The 20,404-nt window shown below is 39.1% G+C and overlaps 2 protein-coding genes across 2 annotated transcripts; one reads left to right on the top strand and one right to left on the bottom strand.

Moving 5' to 3' along the window:
* Positions 1 to 3,976: 3,976 nt before the first annotated feature.
* ndufa7 (NADH:ubiquinone oxidoreductase subunit A7) lies at positions 3,977 to 10,899 on the bottom strand. Its single transcript, XM_004911009.4, has 4 exons — positions 10,630 to 10,899; positions 8,944 to 8,993; positions 7,141 to 7,290; positions 3,977 to 4,161 (listed from the first exon to the last, which is right to left on the bottom strand). Exons 1-4 carry the CDS (start codon positions 10,678 to 10,680, stop codon positions 4,065 to 4,067), a joined length of 348 nt encoding a protein of 115 aa, XP_004911066.1. The 5' UTR covers positions 10,681 to 10,899; the 3' UTR covers positions 3,977 to 4,064.
* A 316-nt stretch (positions 10,900 to 11,215) lies between these two features.
* On the top strand, positions 11,216 to 14,382 carry rps28p9 (ribosomal protein S28 pseudogene 9). Its single transcript, NM_001016950.2, has 4 exons — positions 11,216 to 11,261; positions 13,188 to 13,235; positions 13,583 to 13,715; positions 14,265 to 14,382. The coding sequence occupies exons 1-3, from the start codon at positions 11,223 to 11,225 to the stop codon at positions 13,703 to 13,705; spliced, it is 210 nt and encodes a 69-aa protein (NP_001016950.1). The 5' UTR covers positions 11,216 to 11,222; the 3' UTR covers positions 13,706 to 13,715; positions 14,265 to 14,382.
* Positions 14,383 to 20,404: the final 6,022 nt, after the last annotated feature.

Consider the following 20,404-nt stretch of genomic DNA (forward strand, 5'->3'; position numbering starts at 1 on the left):
TGGAGCGACTGGAACATGGGCGTGGGGGACAGAAGTGGGGCTGAGATGGACTTATGAAGTAGTGAGGTAGTGATAAGGTAGCATTAAGGCTTTCATAAGTGCAGTAAAGAAAAAAAAGTGGAGCAGGTAGTTGATAGGAAAGGAAGTACATGGGAATGTAAGGGGAAGAAGGGAATTGCCAGCGAAAAAAAGGAAAATGGGGAGTAGGGAGGAAAGAGGCCATGGCGGGGGAAGAAAAAAAATGGAAGAGATGTGTGGAGAGGTGATGGTTAGAGAAGCATAGAGTAGTGTTGGCAGAGTGGAAAGAGAGAAAAGAAAGGATTTTAAAGAAAGAAAAGAAATTTGATACAATGGGACTGCAGCTAAGGTACTGATAGTAATGGGAAGAGTGAAGAAGTAGTAGAGAGCAGAAGAGTAAAGAGGGAAGGGACAAAAACACTGTGAAAAGAGGATGGTAGAATAGAAATTGGTAAGAAGCTAAGGAAGGAAAAGTGTTTAACTTTTCAATTTGATATTGTGAGTTAATGTGCCATTTAATAGTGGGAGTAACTACTGTTCATTTAGTGCTTTTCCTTGCATGGATCACTGCAATTTGATGTTGGTAGTCACTGTGTAATTTGATCAATGTAACGTGCAAGTCACTGTGCCCTCAAAGGGCTACAGGGTTCCCGTGTCAGGCTGCGTCAGTATGCTTAGCGCGCTTACATCTAAAGAATTACACACAGATGTCATTTTCAATTGCAGTTGTGCCTGAGTCCTCAAAATGAGCACATTGTGTGTGTTTTGTCAGATGCAACCCTCATGCCTGACGCTTAAATTATGGAAGAAAATGCTGCATTCTGCGTAAAAAAGACTGCAAATTGATGGGAAGGGAAGCAGCAATTCCCTACCAGGAGACTATAATAGAGCATTGCAGTAATATATACTTCTCACACTTGTTACACAAAATTTTGAATAAACCTTTATTATTTTGTCTTTCCTTATCCTGATGTGCATTAGCTCTTTTCCATGCATTTTAACATGCACATAATGTAAGTATATACCAAGCATGGGTCTGTTTGCACTAAACTTTGGTTTCAAGGTAAGGAAACCATTAAGTTGCATGTGTCACTCAGGTAATATCACTCATTTATAGCTTGTAAAAGTGCAGGGAGAGGAAATGTTTTACACAATGTAATGCTGTACTCATGCAGGAAATAAACTTATGTTGGCCCATTTTTAACTTAAACTTAAAACTCTACCCGCAAACAATGTAGGTGTTTATAAAAATATAGTGCATAAACAAGCTCATATGTAAAACCCTGCTTTATCTAAATAAACCATTTTCATAAAAATACTTTTTAGTAGTATGTGTTATTGGGTACTCCTAAATAGAAAATAGCCATTTTATGAATTAAGGGCCACCTCCTAGGATCCTTGGATTCACAGTGCAGACAAAGTCAAGGCACACATACATGCTAGGCCCGATCAGCCAATTAATGGTTAGAGTTCTGCCTTTTGCTTCCACGTTTCTTCCTGTTACAGTTAGAGCTGCACTATTTCTAGTCATGTGATCTCTGAGGGAGCACACAGCCCTTCCCTAAATGGTGGCTCAAGGTAAATTATATAAAAGGCCAATATTTATTGATATATATGTATATGTATATATATATATATATTTTCCAGTTTGGCAAGATTCTTTAATAGGCCATTTCACAACATATAAACTATTTGTTGGTTAAGTATTCTTTCTGGGGTTATAGTTTTCCTTTAATGAACATCAAAGAAGATGGAATGCCACTAAGCACACATTCAGATATAAGAGCAGAAACATTTTTAGTTGCATTACCCTGACCAACCAATTTCATTACACTGCCTAAAAACTGATTAAAAAAAGATGAAATGGACATGCTGACAGCTTCAAAAACAACATAAAAAGAGAGACTCCCAGAGGAGTAAAAATGTCACATAGTCCACACAGGAATAAAATATGTGGAAATATTCACGTGTAAAGCTATATTGAATATTGAGTAAATGAGATATTAGTTTACTTTTTGAGAAATATATATATATTAAAAAAAAAATACCTTCCCTGATAAGTAATGGCCTTGTTACATGAACAGCACACAGCGAAGCTAAATTGGGACCATATATAATCATGTGAAATACAGGTATGGGATCACTTATCCGGAAACCCATTATCCAGAAATTCTGAATTACAGAAAGGCCATCTCCCATAAACTCCATTATAAGCAAATAATTCTAGTTTTTAAAACTGATTTCCTTTTTCTCTGTAATAATAAAACAGTACCTTGTACTTGATCCCAACTAAGATCTAATTATTCCTTATCAGAGGCAAAACAGTCCTATTGGGTTTATTCAATATTTAAATTATTTTTAACAAACTTAAGTTATCAAAAACAGAAAAATCCCTTATCCGGAATGAAGGGTTCACATTAACAAGAGAGCCCGGGGTCCTAATAATCGGTAAAACCCTAACACGGAAAACCCCAGGTTCCAAGCATTCTGGATAACTGGTCCTGTACCTGTAATTACTCCAGGTGTGGTATTTTAAATCAAAATTAAAACATATCTTTTATTAGCTTTATATTATTATTTTTTATATTTTATGTTATTATTATCCAAAAGAAATCACACATAACATCAATTAAAATGTTGATCTCAGTGCTTAGGGACATATAATCCTTCAGGATTTAAATATAGGTCTTTCTATTGCCAATAATTATCATTGAATAAGTGATAAAAATGCCTTATTGTATGGAGAGTTAACTAATTTAGCCATCATTATCCCTCTTAAATCAGTTTATATCATACATTAGATCTACTGACTAAAGGTGGCCACACACATGGCGATTTTAGATCTTTCGTGCTACCATCGGGTCCGTTCAGGACTGAAACGGCAGATAAAGAGGTAGAAACAATAGGATTTCTACCTCCTTCTGCCGATTCAGCCCTGACGGCAGATTTTGCTCAGGCGCCTTCTATGGCACCCGATCAAAATCTTTTAACCGGCCCGATCGGTGAGTCGGCCGATATCAGCAGCCTCCTGCGATATCGGTCGACTCACCGACTTGCCATACACGCACCGAATATCGTAATAAACGAGGTTTCGTACAATATCATCGGTGCGTGTATGGCCAGCTTAACATGAGGCGTAACAAGGGTTAATTCAAATTGTAGTGCTATCTATGCCTGGGGGTGGCGGTAACTTATGAAATACTTTTGATAGATTAGAAACTGCTTTTTAGCACAGTCAATTTGTTTATTAGTTTAAGAGGTCAAACTTCATGTTCATTTGTAGCGTAGAAAATAGCAGAATACAGAAGTAAAAAAAAAAAAAATGTAAAAGGCATAATAAAAATGAACACTGAAAAATTGATTAGAATAATATCCAGCAATACTAGGATTTATTCTAAGCATTCTAGCTTGAGGAGGAAATGAAGCATATATTTATTATAGGCTCACCTTTTTTCATAATGTACACCAATGTATGTAGAGTTACTAGCAGACTAGCCAATGCCACCACCCCCTTGCTCCCCGTCCTTACTTTTTTTAGTACTGGAGCAGGCCAAGGGCTGCATCACTAATGCAGAGAACGCACAATTGCGCTCTCTGCATTAGAAGAGCCAAAATTCCAATTTAAAAACTGAATTTCATCTCTTTAAGTAACTGGGAGTGGCTTTTTGCCACCACTGGTAACTTGTAGGGTGCTGCCGTCTGAGGCTAGTTTTTCAACTCACCTCATGGCAGCAGAGCCCCAGTTGACTAGCTCATAAATATATGTACTGTACATATTGCAAATCAAAATCAGACTACAGTATTGCTTACTGGTTGTGATTGGTTGAAGTAAAATAGACATTTTATGTTAGGGTTTCCTCATGTATGTAAAATGTCCTTTAATGTATTTAATTAGATTGGACTTTTTTTGTTTACAAAGGCAGCTTGGATTTTGTATAAACACACACTAATTTAAAAATGGATTTGTGGGAAGAAATTCTTTATTTATGCAGGCAAATTTCTATATACATTAAAGTGTATTTGCTAAACAGTCTTCCATATTTAACTCAGAGATATGGTTCATCTTTAGATAATTCCATTTTGGGAGGAGGAGACCCAGGAGTCACTGCGTTTCTTGCTGCTTTTGCTATTGCTGTCTCAGTGCTATAAGGAAAGAAACAAAAAACAAATATAAGTACTCATCTTTGTAAACAGAATTTTAATCATTGTTTCATATACAGTTAAGGGGACCCCTGACTTAGAAGGTGATAGGTGCATTTTATTTGTTTCAAATAAAAAAAATACAGCCCCTGACATTGCTAGGCAGCCATGTTGTTTGCTGCGCATACGCATAATAAGTACATATCCCTGCTCACTCATTATGTGCATGAGCTTGATGTAGGAGCAGTGGGTACAATTCATCCTTCTATGTCACACGCATGCACATAATGAGCAAGGTGTGCCACTGGCTCATTATGCGCATGTGAGTGTCTCAACATGGCTGCCATCACCGAGACCTCCTTCCTGGTGTGGGAAGCCTAGCGCTGGCAGGGGGCTATTTTTTTTTTTTTTTTTTTTTTTAAAAAAAGCTATTGTTTTCCTCAACCTGCCAGCTCCTCTAGTGGAGAAAACAATTTGAGGGTTATTGGGCCCTTTAAGAAGATGACAGACAGGGTGCTTTGTTGCCTGAGGGAGACTAAGCTCCTGAGCCTCTGGATCCCATTCTAATGTCCGATTGAAGGTGCCCGAACATCGTAAATGTTAATGCTGAATCAACAGATATGGGTAAGAATTACTTTGTTTTTACCTGCATATCTGACGATTCAGCTCTTAAGGTCAGTAGGGTGAAAAAACAATATTTCCTACGACCAAAGGTCATGTGAAGCATCATAATGTAGCATGCATGGCCACCTTAAAGGAGAACTGAAGCCTAACTAAAGAAGTAGGGCAGAAATGTTGTACATTATGTTTTGGGCTTTTGTACCAGCCCAAGGCATATGCTCATGTGCTGCTGTCAGTTACTGAGCTTAAGGGCCAACTCAAAATATACTGCATGAATAGAATATAAATGTAACAGTAAAATTCATTCCGATTCACATTAAATGACAGATCTGAAACCAGGGCAACTGCATCAGAACTGAATAATTAACCCTTTAGAATCCGTTCATATGACAGACATATCTCACTTTCTGTTTGATAATTTGCAACAACCCCTAAGCTCAGCCTCTCAACAGCTGCTTAGAGCGCACTGGGCATGTGCACTGTCCCGGACAGTTCTAACAGAATCCAAGATAGGGAGCTACTGTGACAACTGAAAAGACCTGTATCATTACTACTATAGAGATGCTGAAACTTTAAGCCAGTCCAGTCAGTTTATTATATAAAATATGGCATTTCTAGCCATATTCGTTGTTAGGGTTTAGTTCTACTTTAAGTCAACAGCTTTTATCTGCTCCTTTATAGCCACCTTTACACACTGATATATACCTGCCTTATCTGCCTGTGGGTTATGAGCTTTTATTGCACCTTACACACATTCTTTACTATAAGAGAATACAAAGTACACAGAAGTACAGTATATGCACAGGATTGTAGATATAATATTACCAATAATACAATGCTAGATTTTGTCTAATGAAGAAAAAGCATATTTATTGAAGAAGTAGAAGCCTTAAAAAAAGTTATTCCATAATTCCCATGGAGACACAGGCAAAAACAATGTAGAAACATGAACATACATGCTTAACAATATATAATACATTGTACATTCCATGACCTGTATAAAAACACTTGCCCTTTGGGCTCATGCCTTTCTATGGTCATGGACACATCACTAAGCACTATTTATATAGTGGATAATGTACCAAACCCCCTACTATAATTTATAAAGATATTATATCATCGAGGAGTTATGTGACCATATAAAAGCATGAGGCCACAGGCAGCACCAGGTCTGTCATGGGTGACGTTATCAGTTGCTTAAAGAGAGAGACTTGAACTGGTGGGTGGAAGAGTGGATGAGGTGCAGGCAGCAAAACTTAAGACAGTGGGTGGGAGGGGTAGTGAGACTGGAGAGGAACCGTGTGAAGTGGAAAGGGAGAACGGAGAGGCATCATGTAAGGCAACCAGAGTGGACATGAAGGGGCAGATGTAAAGAGGGGCTGTAGCTGGAAGGGAGTGAGACAAGAGGAGTATGCCTTGCTAACGAAGAGCTGAGCCAGGAAATTAGACCGGAGGGGGCTAGAGCTGTGAGGGAGGAGCAGCAGCCGTGAGTGGCAGGCTCTAGTTTATAAACAGTATGTGCTGATGTAGGAACGCAACATTTTATAAGGATATTATAAGTCACCGAGGAGTTCCATGACCATATAAAAGATGTAGGCTGAAGGCAGAGTGCTTTTATACAGGACCAGTGCCCCACCTAATGGTAGATATGAGATTTGCACTCAATAGTAAAACAACTCCAGTTACACTGAGCAGGAGAAATAAGAATAACATTTTAAAAGTAGAGTGAATTATTTGCAATGTACTCAGTGTTTTTTAGAAATAAAAACTACACCATAAAAACCATGACTGAATCCCTTTAAAGATCCACCACCTTTACAGTTTGCAAGAGAGACTGTGGGACAATTGCAGCAGCGGGTGGACTGCAGATTGGCAGCATTATGAAGCTCATACAGCAGAGCTTGGATTCAATTTTGTGGTATTTTTTGAGGCTGAAAATTTCCTGTCAATGAATTTTGTCTTGTGACCACCGGTTTTCTATTGCTAATGCAATCTGTTCACATTTGGCATAGGTTTTAAGAATATTCCTCTTGACAAACTAAATAGATTAGCTATTAGTTTTTTACAATTCACAGTGACCACCCGTCTCTTTGGATAAAATAATTCCAAAGAGACACAAACAAAGCTTGATTAATTCATGCAAATCTGAATATATTGATGATCTATGTGCTGAAGAGTATCCTTTTTGTTTTTTTACATTTTTAAGGCTTTAAACGTTTTGTTAGATTTAAAATCCAGGATTCCCATAGGAGGTTTCCATTTATTACCATTTGTCATTTGTAATTTTATCTACAGACAACAATTTTCAATAGATAAACTACATCATAAAGGAAACAAGGTGCCCTGGATAAATTTACTGACCCTGAAGCCTGACCTCCAGAAGGCAGAGCCTTGTATGGAGACATTATAACAAGGGGAGGGTAGGATTCTCTTCTCCCATCTCTTGTGCAATAGTAGTTGTCTGCTAACTTGTGACTAGGGCCAACAGGCAAATTTGGGGGTGGCTGAGTCCTGAAAAAAAAAAAAAAAAAAAAAACAATAATAGAAGGTTTAAGGAGTTAGTACAAGGTCTTCAAGACAGCAAGATATTTTTAGAAAGGCAAGCAAACTATTTCCAGTCTTTATCTGTGGTGATAACAGCATAGTTATGCAGTTGTACGCAACTGAAACTTTGTTCAATAGACTCCTCATAGGGCTTAAGCCACAAAGGGCACTGGTCCCATCCTGTACTGCTGGCCTAAAGGTGGCCATGCACGGGCAGATTTCAGCCGCCAATTCTGGTCCTTCAGACCAATTCAGCTTCTTATCTGCCTGTGTATGGGCACCCCCAATGGGCCTATCTGATCAATATCTGGCCTAAAATTGTCCACATCTCAAATGAGCAGGTTTGATTTTCCATCTGATCGGGGACCACATCAGCTTATTGATGCGGTCCTCGATAAAACATCGCCTATGCCTGTGTATTGTAATTTCATCACCAGGGCAGAGAATGGGAAAGGCGAAATGTTTGGAAGGTGAACTCCTTAGTGTGATGCCAGAAGTGGTGTAGGGCTGATATTTTCAGCAAGTGGAAAAAACGCTTGGTGAAAATACAGCCCTACGCCTGCTACTTGAGCCTGCACCCGAATGAATGAGATACGCTCGGGTGCAGGCACATGTAGCCGATATACGCATGAAAACGCAAGATAATGCAAAGTCTTGCGTTTTCATGCGTATATTGGCTACATGTGCCTGCACCCGAGCGTATCTCATTCATTCGGGTGCAGGCACAAGTAGCAGGTGTAGGGCTGTATTTTCGCCAAGTGTTTTACGTTTGCCGAAAATATCAGCCCTACGCCATGTCTGCCATCAGCCTTAACTGCATTTTTCTTAGACAGTGTTAAGCTGGCCATACACGTGGCGATCTCACGATGTTTCGTACGACCGTCGGTCGCACGAAACATCGTCAGATCCGCCACACACCATTCAGGGCTGAATCGGCAGGTAAGGAGGTAGAAACAATAGGATTTCTACCTCCTTCTGCCAATTCAGCTCTGAAGGGAGAATTTTGGTCAGGCGCCTTCTATGGCGCCCGATCAAAATTTTCTAACCTGGCCGATCGGCGAGTCGACCGATATCAGCAGCTTCCTGCGATATCGGTCGGCTCGCTGACATGCCATACACGCACCGATTATCGTACGAAACGAGGTTTCGTACGATAATATCGGTGCGTGTATGGCCACCTTTAGTTATTTGTGATTTGGGGAGGTTAAATAGTAGAGTTTGCATTTTTTTTTGTGGGGAAAAAACATTGGACGCCAGCGGGAATCATATTGTTCCACTCATTTTCAATGAAACTGAAAATATCTAATGTTTACAGAACTGGGAAAAGGAATACATAAATTACATTAATTGAGACTATTCCCTTTGGCTTCCATATAACATGCCCAGCTTTTACTTGACATTTTTTTCTGGGGAGTTTTTCTGTTTGTTTTCTTTAATAAGTCACGAGGGTTCTATTTGGGAAAAAAAATGGAAATTTTTGACAAATAACCCCCACAGAAACACTTTCACAAAAAGCATCTAGAAAAAAAAAATAAGGGTTGGAATTCAAAACTGCATTTGTTATGAATAATTCCCAAAAATCTATAGAAAATGATCACTGATTGAATCTCTGTTACTCACCTCTTTGAAATTTCAGTGTAACGAAGCTGTAGTTTTGCCTGAAGATCTTTCTACCAAAAAATAAGCAACAAAGAAAACTAAATTACATATGTAACAAACTTTTTATTTCATCCAAAAAGCAAATATATATCTTGACCTACATATATCAGAAAGGCCTATATAAATACAGTCATACAGTCTTCTTTTGTGTACACATGTTCTTTGGTAGCAGACTGATATCAGGAGATGAGTCGCTCGTTTGGCGATCGCACTGTGTATGGCCACCTCAGGGGTTTTATTTCATAAATATGCCCATATGCCCATTACTTTAATATGCCCGTAACTTTTTATGATTTAGGCCTCGCATTACTGAAAATGGTAACTAGTGCATTTGCTACTCCTTGTGCTTCAATATAGCACAAAGAACTGAGCTTTTTTTCTGTAGAACAGTTAAAAATAGGGTTTGACACACAGAACAAGAAATCTGTACAATTATACAATTCTTTTATAGAACAACTGTATTTCTTGTGAGAATTCAAACTTTACCCAGCATGGATTACTTGCCACTGATTTAAATCTGCAGGTCATCCTAATAGGTGATCATCATCAGAAAATGCACACTTTCCAATTTTAAGTGATCCCATTAAAACACACACTTTATTCCATAATAATTAGATTCTGGTGTCTCAGGCCCAGCCTTGCTGACTACAGAAATTAAGAAGAAAAAAAAAACCTTAATACTGATGAGAAATAATAGTAAAGCTTTAACGAGAAAAGAAATACTCGGAAGAGGCACACTTAGGGGCCCATTTACTAAACCACAATTTTTTTTGTTCGGAGTAACCACAATCATTTCTGATGTTCGGAAATGTCACAAAAATTCATTTATCGCCCATATGAAAAGATTGTGGTTGGTTTCCGAAAGTCACTACATTTTCGGAACCGATGTTCGTAAACAGTGCGAAAACCTTTCTGGCTTTTAAACAAAATGTATGATTTTGGAAGCCTTCCATAGGACTCAAACTCCATGGCACTCTACAGACCCAACCTGGCGAAAAGATAGTCACAATACCAAAGCTTGAATGAAAAACAAAATTTTCGTAGTCATTTATGGTGGACATTACGAAATGTTCTATAAGATAGAAAAAATATGAATTTTTCTCAAAAATACTTAATCATGGTTTAGTCAATGGGCCCCATCGTGTCCTGTTTAGAAACTTGTATTTATTAGGTCAAAATGCCCCTTTAGCCACTGCTCCTAATGTCATTAATTGGAAAGTTTCCTGATTGCCACATGGAATGATGATAGGCATACTGTGGCACAAAAATGCTCACCTGGCAACAGAAAAGTCCTTCAGACTTTCATAATGCTCAGAAATGCCAGGGGTACCATAGCATAATTGTTAAGTAGGAAATCTATTAAAAAAAATTGTGTAGTGCTGCAAACTGTAGGGATATTAGACTTGTTATTCCTTAAATTGCTGGGAAGTCCAAGCTTATCTTCCATTCTAATGTAAATTATGTCATTTTCATAAACTGCCCTCTTCTAGGGGACTTCGTATGTGTAGGAGCGGGACTTGCTGTCAAACTGTTACAAACAATTATGTTTATGAAAGAGGACAATAATGAAAATATGAAACGCTCTGCTGGGACAAGACTATACCCGCAGAGTATACAAGCAAACAGAAACAGATTTAATAGCGTTACCCCTGACGCCAAGTTCCTTAACCTCTGGATGAATTTGGTTGCGCTCGCCATCTTCGTTGTCAAGGGCAGGGGAGGAGCTGTGAGCTGTTCTAATGAAAGCACAGGCCGTGCACCCTTGATGCCTTATAAAGACGCTGCTGTAAGCGTGATAAGTCGACCGTATTAAATGAATAAACCCGCAAACTGCATCATTAATATGTTTTTGTAATTACAGTCATTTTTTAATGATTAAAAAATCATCACCCGTCGGCTAAAACACGCCAGTTTCAAAAATGGCAGAGAAAGCTTCGATCCTTTGCCATTATTAAATATGGCCTTATGTGGATTCAGGAAACCCTTACGTCAAGCCCAGCCCCACGGATATGACGCAAGATATGCTCGCCGGTCTCATTTAGTGACACACCTACTTTGGTTATTTATTTGCTGTTGAATAAATATAACAACTAATTTTATAGGACTACTTAGAGATTTAGAATCTGCTGGTATTTTGCTATACAAGGAGACTAATCTTGTCCTAAAATTCGCCGACTGACAAAGGCTATAAAAAACGTTGACTGCACCACGTGACCCTCTCTCTGCCTCCTACCGCCATCATGGAAGCCAGCCGCGTGCAGCCTATCAAGCTTGCCCGGGTAATTATGGGGTAAAACAGATATGGGGTGCTTAGGGTCGGGGTGTAAGAGCAGGCGGTAACCCCAGAGATGCGTTTTGAGTTGTCTGTATTGGTGAAAGGGGTGTTACGATGAGCTTTTGGGCTTAATCACAGGCCTATGCATGGGTGTAACATGCCTCTATTGATGTTGATGGAGGTGCCAAAATGTAATGCTGAACTGCTTGAGACTGCAAGAAATGTGTGGTACGTTGGTGCAAGTCTAACCAGCGGCACTGGTGCATTGCTACTAGCCACACCAGCGATTCGGCAGCTCTGAATAGAAACTCCATTTCTGCTTGTGGCCCGGTAGAGTAACACTGTATGTCTGAGAGGGCTACGAGAACCCGTTTGTGTATAGTCTCTCTGGAGCAGCTGGCTTTTACTGCTGTTGGTATTCATGATCGACTTATGATAAGGTTCTTAATAATACTGTCTATCGCAACATGTTTATATTTTGTGTTTTAGTTGCGGTGCAAAGTAAATGCACTATGGCCATTCCATTTCTTTAAATGCTTAATGGACGTGTCTGTACATGTGTCTATAGCCATCTATTTAAAAACCAAGCCTTATGGTCAGTGTGGGATTTCTGTTGTGTATTTGCCTAGATATTCTTGGAACTGAGGCTATACACTTATTTATACCCATTTCCTGAATTAAGTGGGGTTCTCTGACCATATTATTAAACTATACACAGATGAAATGATGGCACACTTTTAGGTTGAGGCCTTTTTCCTCTTTTGGCATTTACATTAACATTTATTTATAAAGCGCCAACATATTCCGCAGCGCTGAACAATAAGTGGGTTACATACATTGGACATACAGAGTAACATATAAAGCAATCAATAACCGATACAAGAGGTGAAGAGGGCCCTGCCCAAAAGAGCTTACAATCTACAAGATCTGTTATTTATGGCACATACACGTCTGTGGGTTCCTGGCTTTGGCTCATGTGATTTGAGGGGGGAACTAGGCAGCCAAATATTCATTAAGTGCAAATAGATGAGTGTTCTACCAAAGCTCACTGTATCTGGTTACACCTGGCTGTGCTTGCCTGTCTTAAGTTTTGAAACACTGATCTGGCCTTGGATCTATTCATTTGGAGATACAACCAACTGGGCAGATCTTTGTTTAAGGCTATTTGACAGTTGGTGTGTGCATTGGGTTTAACTAATGCTTTATTTTTAAATGATTCACCCTTATGATTGTAAATCAGAAGTTTTCCCATCAAACAAACTTTACAACTGGTGGGAATCCTTCATTGACCACCCATTCACCACATTGGGCACCCCTTTAATGACCAGGTTCACAATTTGAGAACCACTGGGCAAGTGAATTAGTGACCCATATAGCTATAATTTTTATTCTTTTAAATAATAATCCTCATTGATAGTACTTTCAGCCTTCTGTGAGGTGATATGCAACATGGTTGGACTGGGCTGGACACTGGGGAAAAAACCTGGTGGGGCCCCACCAACCCAGACCCAATCCCTACCTGCAAGTATTGTGGCTGCCCTCCCCTTATTGCAGCAAAGTTAGTGGGTGAATGGTTGGGGCCCCTGGGGTAGCAGCCCCAGTGGACCCTGCACACTCCAATCCAGTGCTGCATTAAGATTAGTTTGTTTTTGGCATTGTTTTTTGGTGTTTTTCCTTATATTTAGTATTGTAACATGAAGTGTCAACATCTTATGAAGTGTATTTTGTGTGCAGGGTTCAGTGTTATTGCTCTCATTTAAGTTTGAGTATATGGTCATGCAGATTTTTTTCTAGTTCCATCTAACATGACATCTCAAAAAAAAAAAAAAAAAAAAAAAATTTTCTCTGAATGCCTACTTGTTGCACTTTGTGGACGCTTTACGGATGTGCTATTATGCCTCCCTCTGAAGTTTCTTTTTTTTTTCTGCAGGTAACAAAAGTCTTGGGACGCACAGGTTCTCAGGGTCAGTGTACCCAGGTAAGATTAAATTTCATTATCGTATTGTCTATATGTCTTGCTATATTAGCCCCATTTTGTTTTGGCTGGCATTTGAGACAAGTGGTACAGTGAAGTGAGTTGTCCAAAACATGATCATGGGAAAGGCTTAAAGCTAGCGGGCAGGTGAGTGACAGCATGGGGGGGTTGTAAACAGCAGTAACTTGGCCAGTTCTGATCAAGGGTGTTGGTTTGCCAACTGTAGAGCACCCTTTCTGCTTTAGTACTGAAAGTGTTTTTTTTTTTTTTTTTTTAATATGGTTTTATGCAATCTTCTGTCTTAGGTGTGTGGGAATTTTTTTGGGATGAACACTTCTGTATTTTAACAGGTCCGTGTTGAGTTCATGGATGACAGCAACCGTTCCATCATTCGTAATGTTAAGGGACCAGTTAGAGAGGGGGATGTCCTGACTCTGCTGGAATCTGAGCGAGAAGCTAGGAGATTACGTTGATTCTCACCTGGTAAAAAAAATTCACTTTTTTTTTTTTTTTTTTTTCCCAGTGATCAGCCTTATTCAAGACCTTATGTAAATTATTCTCTCCTAGTTTCGAGTTTTTAACTCGCTATAGAGTTTCATAATGCATGCTGCTAAATTCAGTTCATTTTATGTTTTTTTTTTTTGTCCACCAGTGTGTTCTGTCCACTGCTGGCATCCAGAACACTCTCCTACTTGTCCTCATTCTTAATAGTAAACAAAGTCCCCTAATGCCCCCCTTCTGAGCAATTACCGACAGTTCCATGAATGCTGCTGTCTTCATTCCACCAGATACCAGCAATGTACAGAATGTGTTTAATGCACAGATGAAACACCTTGTACTGTTAGCATACCTTAGTGCCATTTTTGTTTAATACTAGGAGTGTCTATATGGATGTACATGTAAACACCAGGTTAAGTGTGGATGTAAAGTTGCATCAAATTGTAATATGAAGTGTGCCATCACCATTTTCGGACTGATCATTGGAGCCCAACCAAGCTAAAATCATTTTTTATACTTTCACTTTCTCTACAGGTCCTTGGCTTTCTTTACATAGAAGAAAAAACTTCAGTATGTACTATCGCTGGATAGTGGGCCATCTGTGAATCCAGACAAGATCTTGGTTTTCTGTTTGTAAAATAAAATTTGTAAAGAACATCTGCATTTTGGGTCTGTAATGAGTTTTTTTTTTTTTTTTTTTTTTTTTTTATATATATGGAGAAACTTTCACTTCAGCATGGCATGAGGTGGAGGAGGAGTTGAATAACTGGCAGCCTAATGGGGTAGTCTCTGCCTATCAACTTTGCATTTGGCCTTCATTAGTTAGTTTGCACACTGTTTTCCTTCCAATCCTACATATTTAAGGTTTCAAATGGGGGGGCACAGATCTTGGAAGCCAAAAACCAATGCTTTGCGAGCTTACAATTTTATTAATTTGTATTCCTTTATCTTTCTGCTCAAACCCTCTCCAATTCATATTTGTCTTTTTTAAACCACTGCCCGTTGAACTAAAAGGTAAACTGGAAAAATACAAAATAAAGGACCAATTGCAAATTGTTATATTATTAAAAGTAAATTTAAAGGTGAACATACCCTTTAAGGCACATGTAAAGCCTACATTTTCCTACCATGTATATAAGTTGGGCACGTCTCCCTCACCCAAATGGTATCATTTGTACTCTTTGCTAGCACCATCACATTTTCTTAAAACAAATGGCAACTTTCACCCAGGGGCTGTTTTTCCTCTGACACATTGTCATGTACATTTAAATCTGCAAACCGCATACACACAAGACCCTCATTCAGTGTAAATTTCTTCAAGAATGTAGAAGTTCTACTTTATTTGAGCTGAGCTCCGAAGAAAAATAGGAGCAGACAGATGAGATTTTAGATATGAGAAGAACTGAGCATGCCCATAAGCCAAAATCCTGAGGGAGGGGGTCAAGTCGGTTACAGGAGGAGAAGGAAATGTAAGAGTTTTGGGGGATGCTGCAGCCTTACTATTAAAGGAAAAGTAACACTAAAATTTTTTAAGTAAAACTATTCTACCCTGCACAAAAAACTGTCCTATCCTGCAAACCACTTAGTATTTTAAATGCTTTAATAGAAAATACCTGCTAAAACTTGGCTTCCTGTCAATTGAACTAAGGCGATATGGCGAAGGAAGGAGCAGCAACCACTATGCAACGATCGATTGATCGAGCCTAGCGTTCCTTCTGTATAGGAAGCAGTCGGGCTAGGCTCGATCAATCGAACGTCGCTTAGTGGATGCAGCTCCTTCCTTCGCCATATCGCCTTAGTTCAATTGACAGGAAGCCAACAAATTAAGCCATAAATACCTTACTGTCTAGTACAGGTATGACATTTAGTGTGTGTGTGTGTGTATATATATATTATATACCAATGTGTCACTAGGTCTAAAATAGAAATGCATATGGTGAAATCTTTTCTTGCATATTATTACGTGGAAGTATCTCATTACTGTATGTAATTAGAATAATACCCTATTATATCTTTATTAAGGAGAGATGCGTTCCTGTTTAAATGTTGATATGCCAGAACAATGCACTTGCCAAAAAAAAAAAAAAAAAACATTCACAAAGTGTTGAAATATATTTTTATTTTTAACTGATTTTGAGTTTTCTGTGTATTTCCGTTCAAGTGGCACTTTATACTGCAGTGCTATTTTTGTCTGCCTTGTGGAAGTCACCAAAAGAGTTCTTGCAGCAGTCTCCTAGGAACTTATTCTGAGGGAGAAAAATAGCAGCCTGTTGTGCTGGGCCTGGCTTTGAGGAGCTGAAAAGCACTTGCTTTTTGAAAAGCAGGAAAATAACTAATATGCATTAATAAGGACATTTTTACTTGGGGAGCCCATTCCACATATTAGTAAATATATATATGTATATGAAATGCTTATTTTCTTTAAGAATGCTGCATTACTGCTTGTGCCCTAGAGCACAAAGAGCTGCGGTTCCCTACACACTGCTTCTTTGGGAAGCAATGGGCTTATTATATGTCTGCTTAAATATTTGTATGTTGGCCTGACCTGCAAAAATCAACAATAAGTATTTTACTGCATCTGTGCAGAGGGCTGCTAGCTGCTGCAATAGAAAACATGTCCCTGTGTGTGCTTTACTGCAGTAGGAATGGGACCCCTAAATGTATGCACATGTATCTCCTTATTCTGGTGCATGCTCGGCAACAGATTCGCATGTTGTGGTTAACTTATGTTGGATGCGCCTCATTTTTCAGCCCACACCTTGTGTTTATTAATATGGTAGTCATGTAAGCACGTGAGTGTCCTTTTATTAAATAATTTGATTATTGAAACTTAGCAGTAGCTGCTGCGTTTCCCACCCTAGGCTTATACTCGAGCCAATACGTTTTTCCAGTTTTCTTAGGTAAAATTAGGTACCTCGGCTTATATTTGGATCGGCTTATACTTGAGTATATACGCTACTCTATTACAGAGAAAAAGGAATTAATTTGCTTAAAATTGACTTTTGGGATAACAGCCTTTCAGTAATTCCGTTTTTTTGATAACCGGTTACCAGATAAGTGATCTTGTACCTATAACACTTTTTTTTTTTTTTACCCGGCACAATGAGTTGGTGAAATGTTTCCCTTTGGAAAGAGTTGTGGAGACACATCTTAAATAAATGGGGGTGTGTCAGTAGTGCTCATGGTGAACTTATTTACATACCTTCCTTGCATAGCAAACTTGTGTCCAAAATGTATCTCTGTGGCGTTGCATCTGTCACTTTCAAGAGTGCCGTTTTGAAGAAACCACGAGGCGACCATTGATATGCATATACATAAAGCCAGATAACTCATTTTCAGGCCTTGAGCATATACTGAAAAGCAGTGGAGTATACACCCTCTTTAGCTAGTAAAGACTTGGGCTGACCTAACGCTAATAGTCTAAATGTGGGATGTCCCAAGCCAAAAGTAAAAGTGTGCTTATACAAAAGACTTGTAACTGGGACACTAGATCAGCACATGATATTCCAAAGGCTGAGTATTTCAGTTGACTGGATGCACAAATATACAAGTATCCTGGGGATATTTTTTTTTTTCCCCCTCTCTCCACCAAATGAACTAAGAATGAAATGGTTAGAGTATGATTTGGCCAAATGAGTTTCTCAGCAGATGTGAAATGCAGACACTCTTTAGCTAGTGTATGTCAGTGCCTCAATACACCTATGGCGGTTGGCCAACCAAGCGCAATCTGATAGAACTGCAGAATGAATTAAAAATTTTAAAAAAACCCATAAAATTTGACTAAATAACTGCTAATTTTTGGCTTGCTGTGCTAGGGATCAGCACCCATTCCCAGTATAACTAATACAGTGAAACTGCTGCAACAGTACAGGTAACCTCAGTGCTGCACATTTACCATGGCAGAGAGACCCCTTTGTCAGACCTACAGAGCAGTATTAAAGGAGAAAGAAAGGTAAAAACTAAGTAAGCTTTATCAGAAAGGGCTATGTAAATACAGCCATAAGCACTAACAGAAACACTGCACTGAGTTCCCTGTCAAAAGATTTGTTGTGTCTGTTTTCCTCTGCCAGAGACACGCAGCTCTCTGCTTTCTGCTCTCCACTCCCTCAATAATGCTAAGAACTCACTCCCCCCCTTAGGAATGTGGATCTGAGCCAATCAGCAGTAAGCTGACTCATAGTCTTACAAACTGAGCATGTACACCAGTCTTGCTTTTGGTTCAGGAGTGAGGCATTATGGCAATTTTCTTTACACAGCTCAGCGTTTTTTCTTCCTGTTTGGCTTCTGATCATCTGAACGGGAGAAATATGGGGAGACTTAAGGGCACTATTGAGACAACTGAAGGTATGCCTGCAGCTTGAGATTAACTCTTTATTAGCCTTTCCTTCTCCTTTAAACATGCCATACACCAGCAGATTTAAGCAAATGATTTAGCCCAGATGCACACTGTGAAACAAGAATAAGGGGATACATATGCTCATAAGAAGAGAGAGTTTACATCAAATCTCACCCGTAGTATAGGTGGGCCCAGGTGCTCATGCCCCAGACCTTCAGCTAGAGGGAGCCATCATGGATACATCACAAACATCAATAGGCAGGCACTCCGGGATTTCAGGTGTAAAGAATGGCAGAAGTTCACGAAAAATAAAGTAAAATCAAGGTATATTTATTAAACTAACACATGTTACAACAAGCCTTACGCGTTTCGTACCTTGCGGTACTTAATCATAGGCTTAATCATAGCTTATGATTAAGTACCGCAAGGTACGAAATGCGTAAGGCTTGTTGTAACGTGTTAGTTTAATAAATATACCTTGATTTTACTTTATTTTTCGTGAACTTCTGCCATTCTTTACACCTGAAATCCCTGTTTGTGATGTATCCAGATGCACACTGTGACAGTTTTTTTCATAATGTAATAATTTATTTATTATAATGATGCCATTATAGTGCATACAGAGCCATTTAAAGGGCGCAGCACACTTTCTCCAGGAAATCGCCTACTACAGTGGCCACGACTACAAGGATAATTCCCAGAAGATCTTGCAAACATCCCACTCTGATCAGCCTTTTTCCTATTAGTTGTTGACTATTCAGGTCAGCAATTAATTAATTTACTTTTCTTTAGGAAGAAAAAAGGTGGAAACTAAAGAATTTACCATTCCAAAAGTCCCCAAGCACTTCTGAACAACATTTCTGACTGCTTTATTATATGATTTATTGAAATCCATGAAGTGGCATTGGTGGATACCATGCTGGATAGCTTGCCCTGGCACCTACACCACTAACTACTGCTCAGCTTTGCTCACCTTTATGAGCCTGAGCCTTTATTCCCCATACTTTATAAATGTAATGAGCACATGGTATTGTAGCATAATACCTGGTTGTGCTTGTGAGGCACAAATAATATGACTGTTCACAACCCAATAAGGAAAACAACTACAGTATAAGGGCCATTACATTGGGCTATTTTTAAAGCATTTGACATTTGCTTGAAGTGTAGATTTGAGAGCACCGAAACGCTCAAACTCACTCCATTTTACTCTGCTTGGCTGTACCGATAAGCATGAAGAATTACATATCAGCACACGTGCAATAAAGTTGGCATGCTTTAAAACAGTGATCCCCAACCAGTGGCTCATGAGTAACATGTTGCTCCCCAACCCCTTGGATGTTGCTCTCAGTGCCCCCAAACCAGGTAGTTATTTTTGAATTCTGGATTTGGGGGCAAGTTTTGGTTGGATAAAAACAAGACTTACTACCAAATAAAGCCCCTGTAAGCTGATAGTGTGCATAGAGGCTACCTAATAGCCAATCTTAGCCCTTATTTGGTACCTCCATGAACTTTTTTGGTGCTTGTTTTGCTCTCCAAGTCTTTTTACTTTTGACTGTGGCTTACAAGTAAGACAGGTTGGTGATCCCTGCTTTGGAACATAATAAAAAAGATAATTCAATTTCTGTTTTGTCAGGCAGAGCCTTGTATCATATTTCACATTCACGCTCATATCTCTAACCATAGCTCTATGCGTATTGCCTAGGCACATCGTAATCGGGGGAGGCAGGAGTAAAGTAATACTACAGCATTTCATCGAAGTTACCTAGTAAACAATGGCTGGTTTACAATAACTCGCAGTGCCATGTTGTTGTACTCACAATATCAACTAAACGAAGAATTAAACTCCTAAATCCTAACTCCCAACTGCCCCACAAGTCATACCTACTGCTGAATTCGTTTACCTCATAAAAGCTTCCTGCCATTGTAAGACTGCTACGGGGTCTCAGATCTTGCACCGTCAGATTTTGGCGTGTTTTATCATCCCTACACAATTCGAGAACAGTATCCAGTCCGAAGATACAAGAGTGACATGGCTAAGTTTCAACAATGTTATTTTACAAATAAAATATATACGCACGTTAACATACAGAAACGAGAAAGCGTCGCGTAAGGGCGCAGTCAGGCATTATACTGTCGCACCAAAGAGGGAGATATTCCATCACACGTGACGCAGCCTGTTAGTAACTCTTTCCTGTGTAGGATTAATTCTTATCTCATTATTATACACACTTGTCTGTATGAAGGGTGTTTTTCTTGAGGATATATTAATTTTCAAATTATCAGGTGAGTTCAAAATAGTATATTTAATAACCGCTCTGAAAAATGTGGTATAGAAATC

This window comes from Xenopus tropicalis, chromosome 1 (assembly GCF_000004195.4).
Source record: "Xenopus tropicalis strain Nigerian chromosome 1, UCB_Xtro_10.0, whole genome shotgun sequence".
Lineage (NCBI taxonomy): Eukaryota > Metazoa > Chordata > Amphibia > Anura > Pipidae > Xenopus > Xenopus tropicalis.

Bases quoted from the DNA above. Each gene is read 5' to 3' on its own strand.
- ndufa7 (XM_004911009.4), bottom strand. From the start codon at position 10,680: ATGGCGAGCGCAACCAAATTCATCCAGAGGTTAAGGAACTTGGCGTCA. The intron at 8,994-10,629 runs GTAACGCTATTA...ATTTTTTGGTAG, and splicing joins TAAGGAACTTGGCGTCAGGG to AAAGATCTTCAGGCAAAACT. The intron at 7,291-8,943 runs GTGAGTAACAGA...TTTTTTTTTCAG, and splicing joins TACACTGAAATTTCAAAGAG to GACTCAGCCACCCCCAAATT.
- rps28p9 (NM_001016950.2), top strand. From the start codon at position 11,223: ATGGAAGCCAGCCGCGTGCAGCCTATCAAGCTTGCCCGG. The intron at 11,262-13,187 runs GTAATTATGGGG...TTTTTTCTGCAG, and splicing joins AGCCTATCAAGCTTGCCCGG to GTAACAAAAGTCTTGGGACG. The intron at 13,236-13,582 runs GTAAGATTAAAT...GTATTTTAACAG, and splicing joins CTCAGGGTCAGTGTACCCAG to GTCCGTGTTGAGTTCATGGA.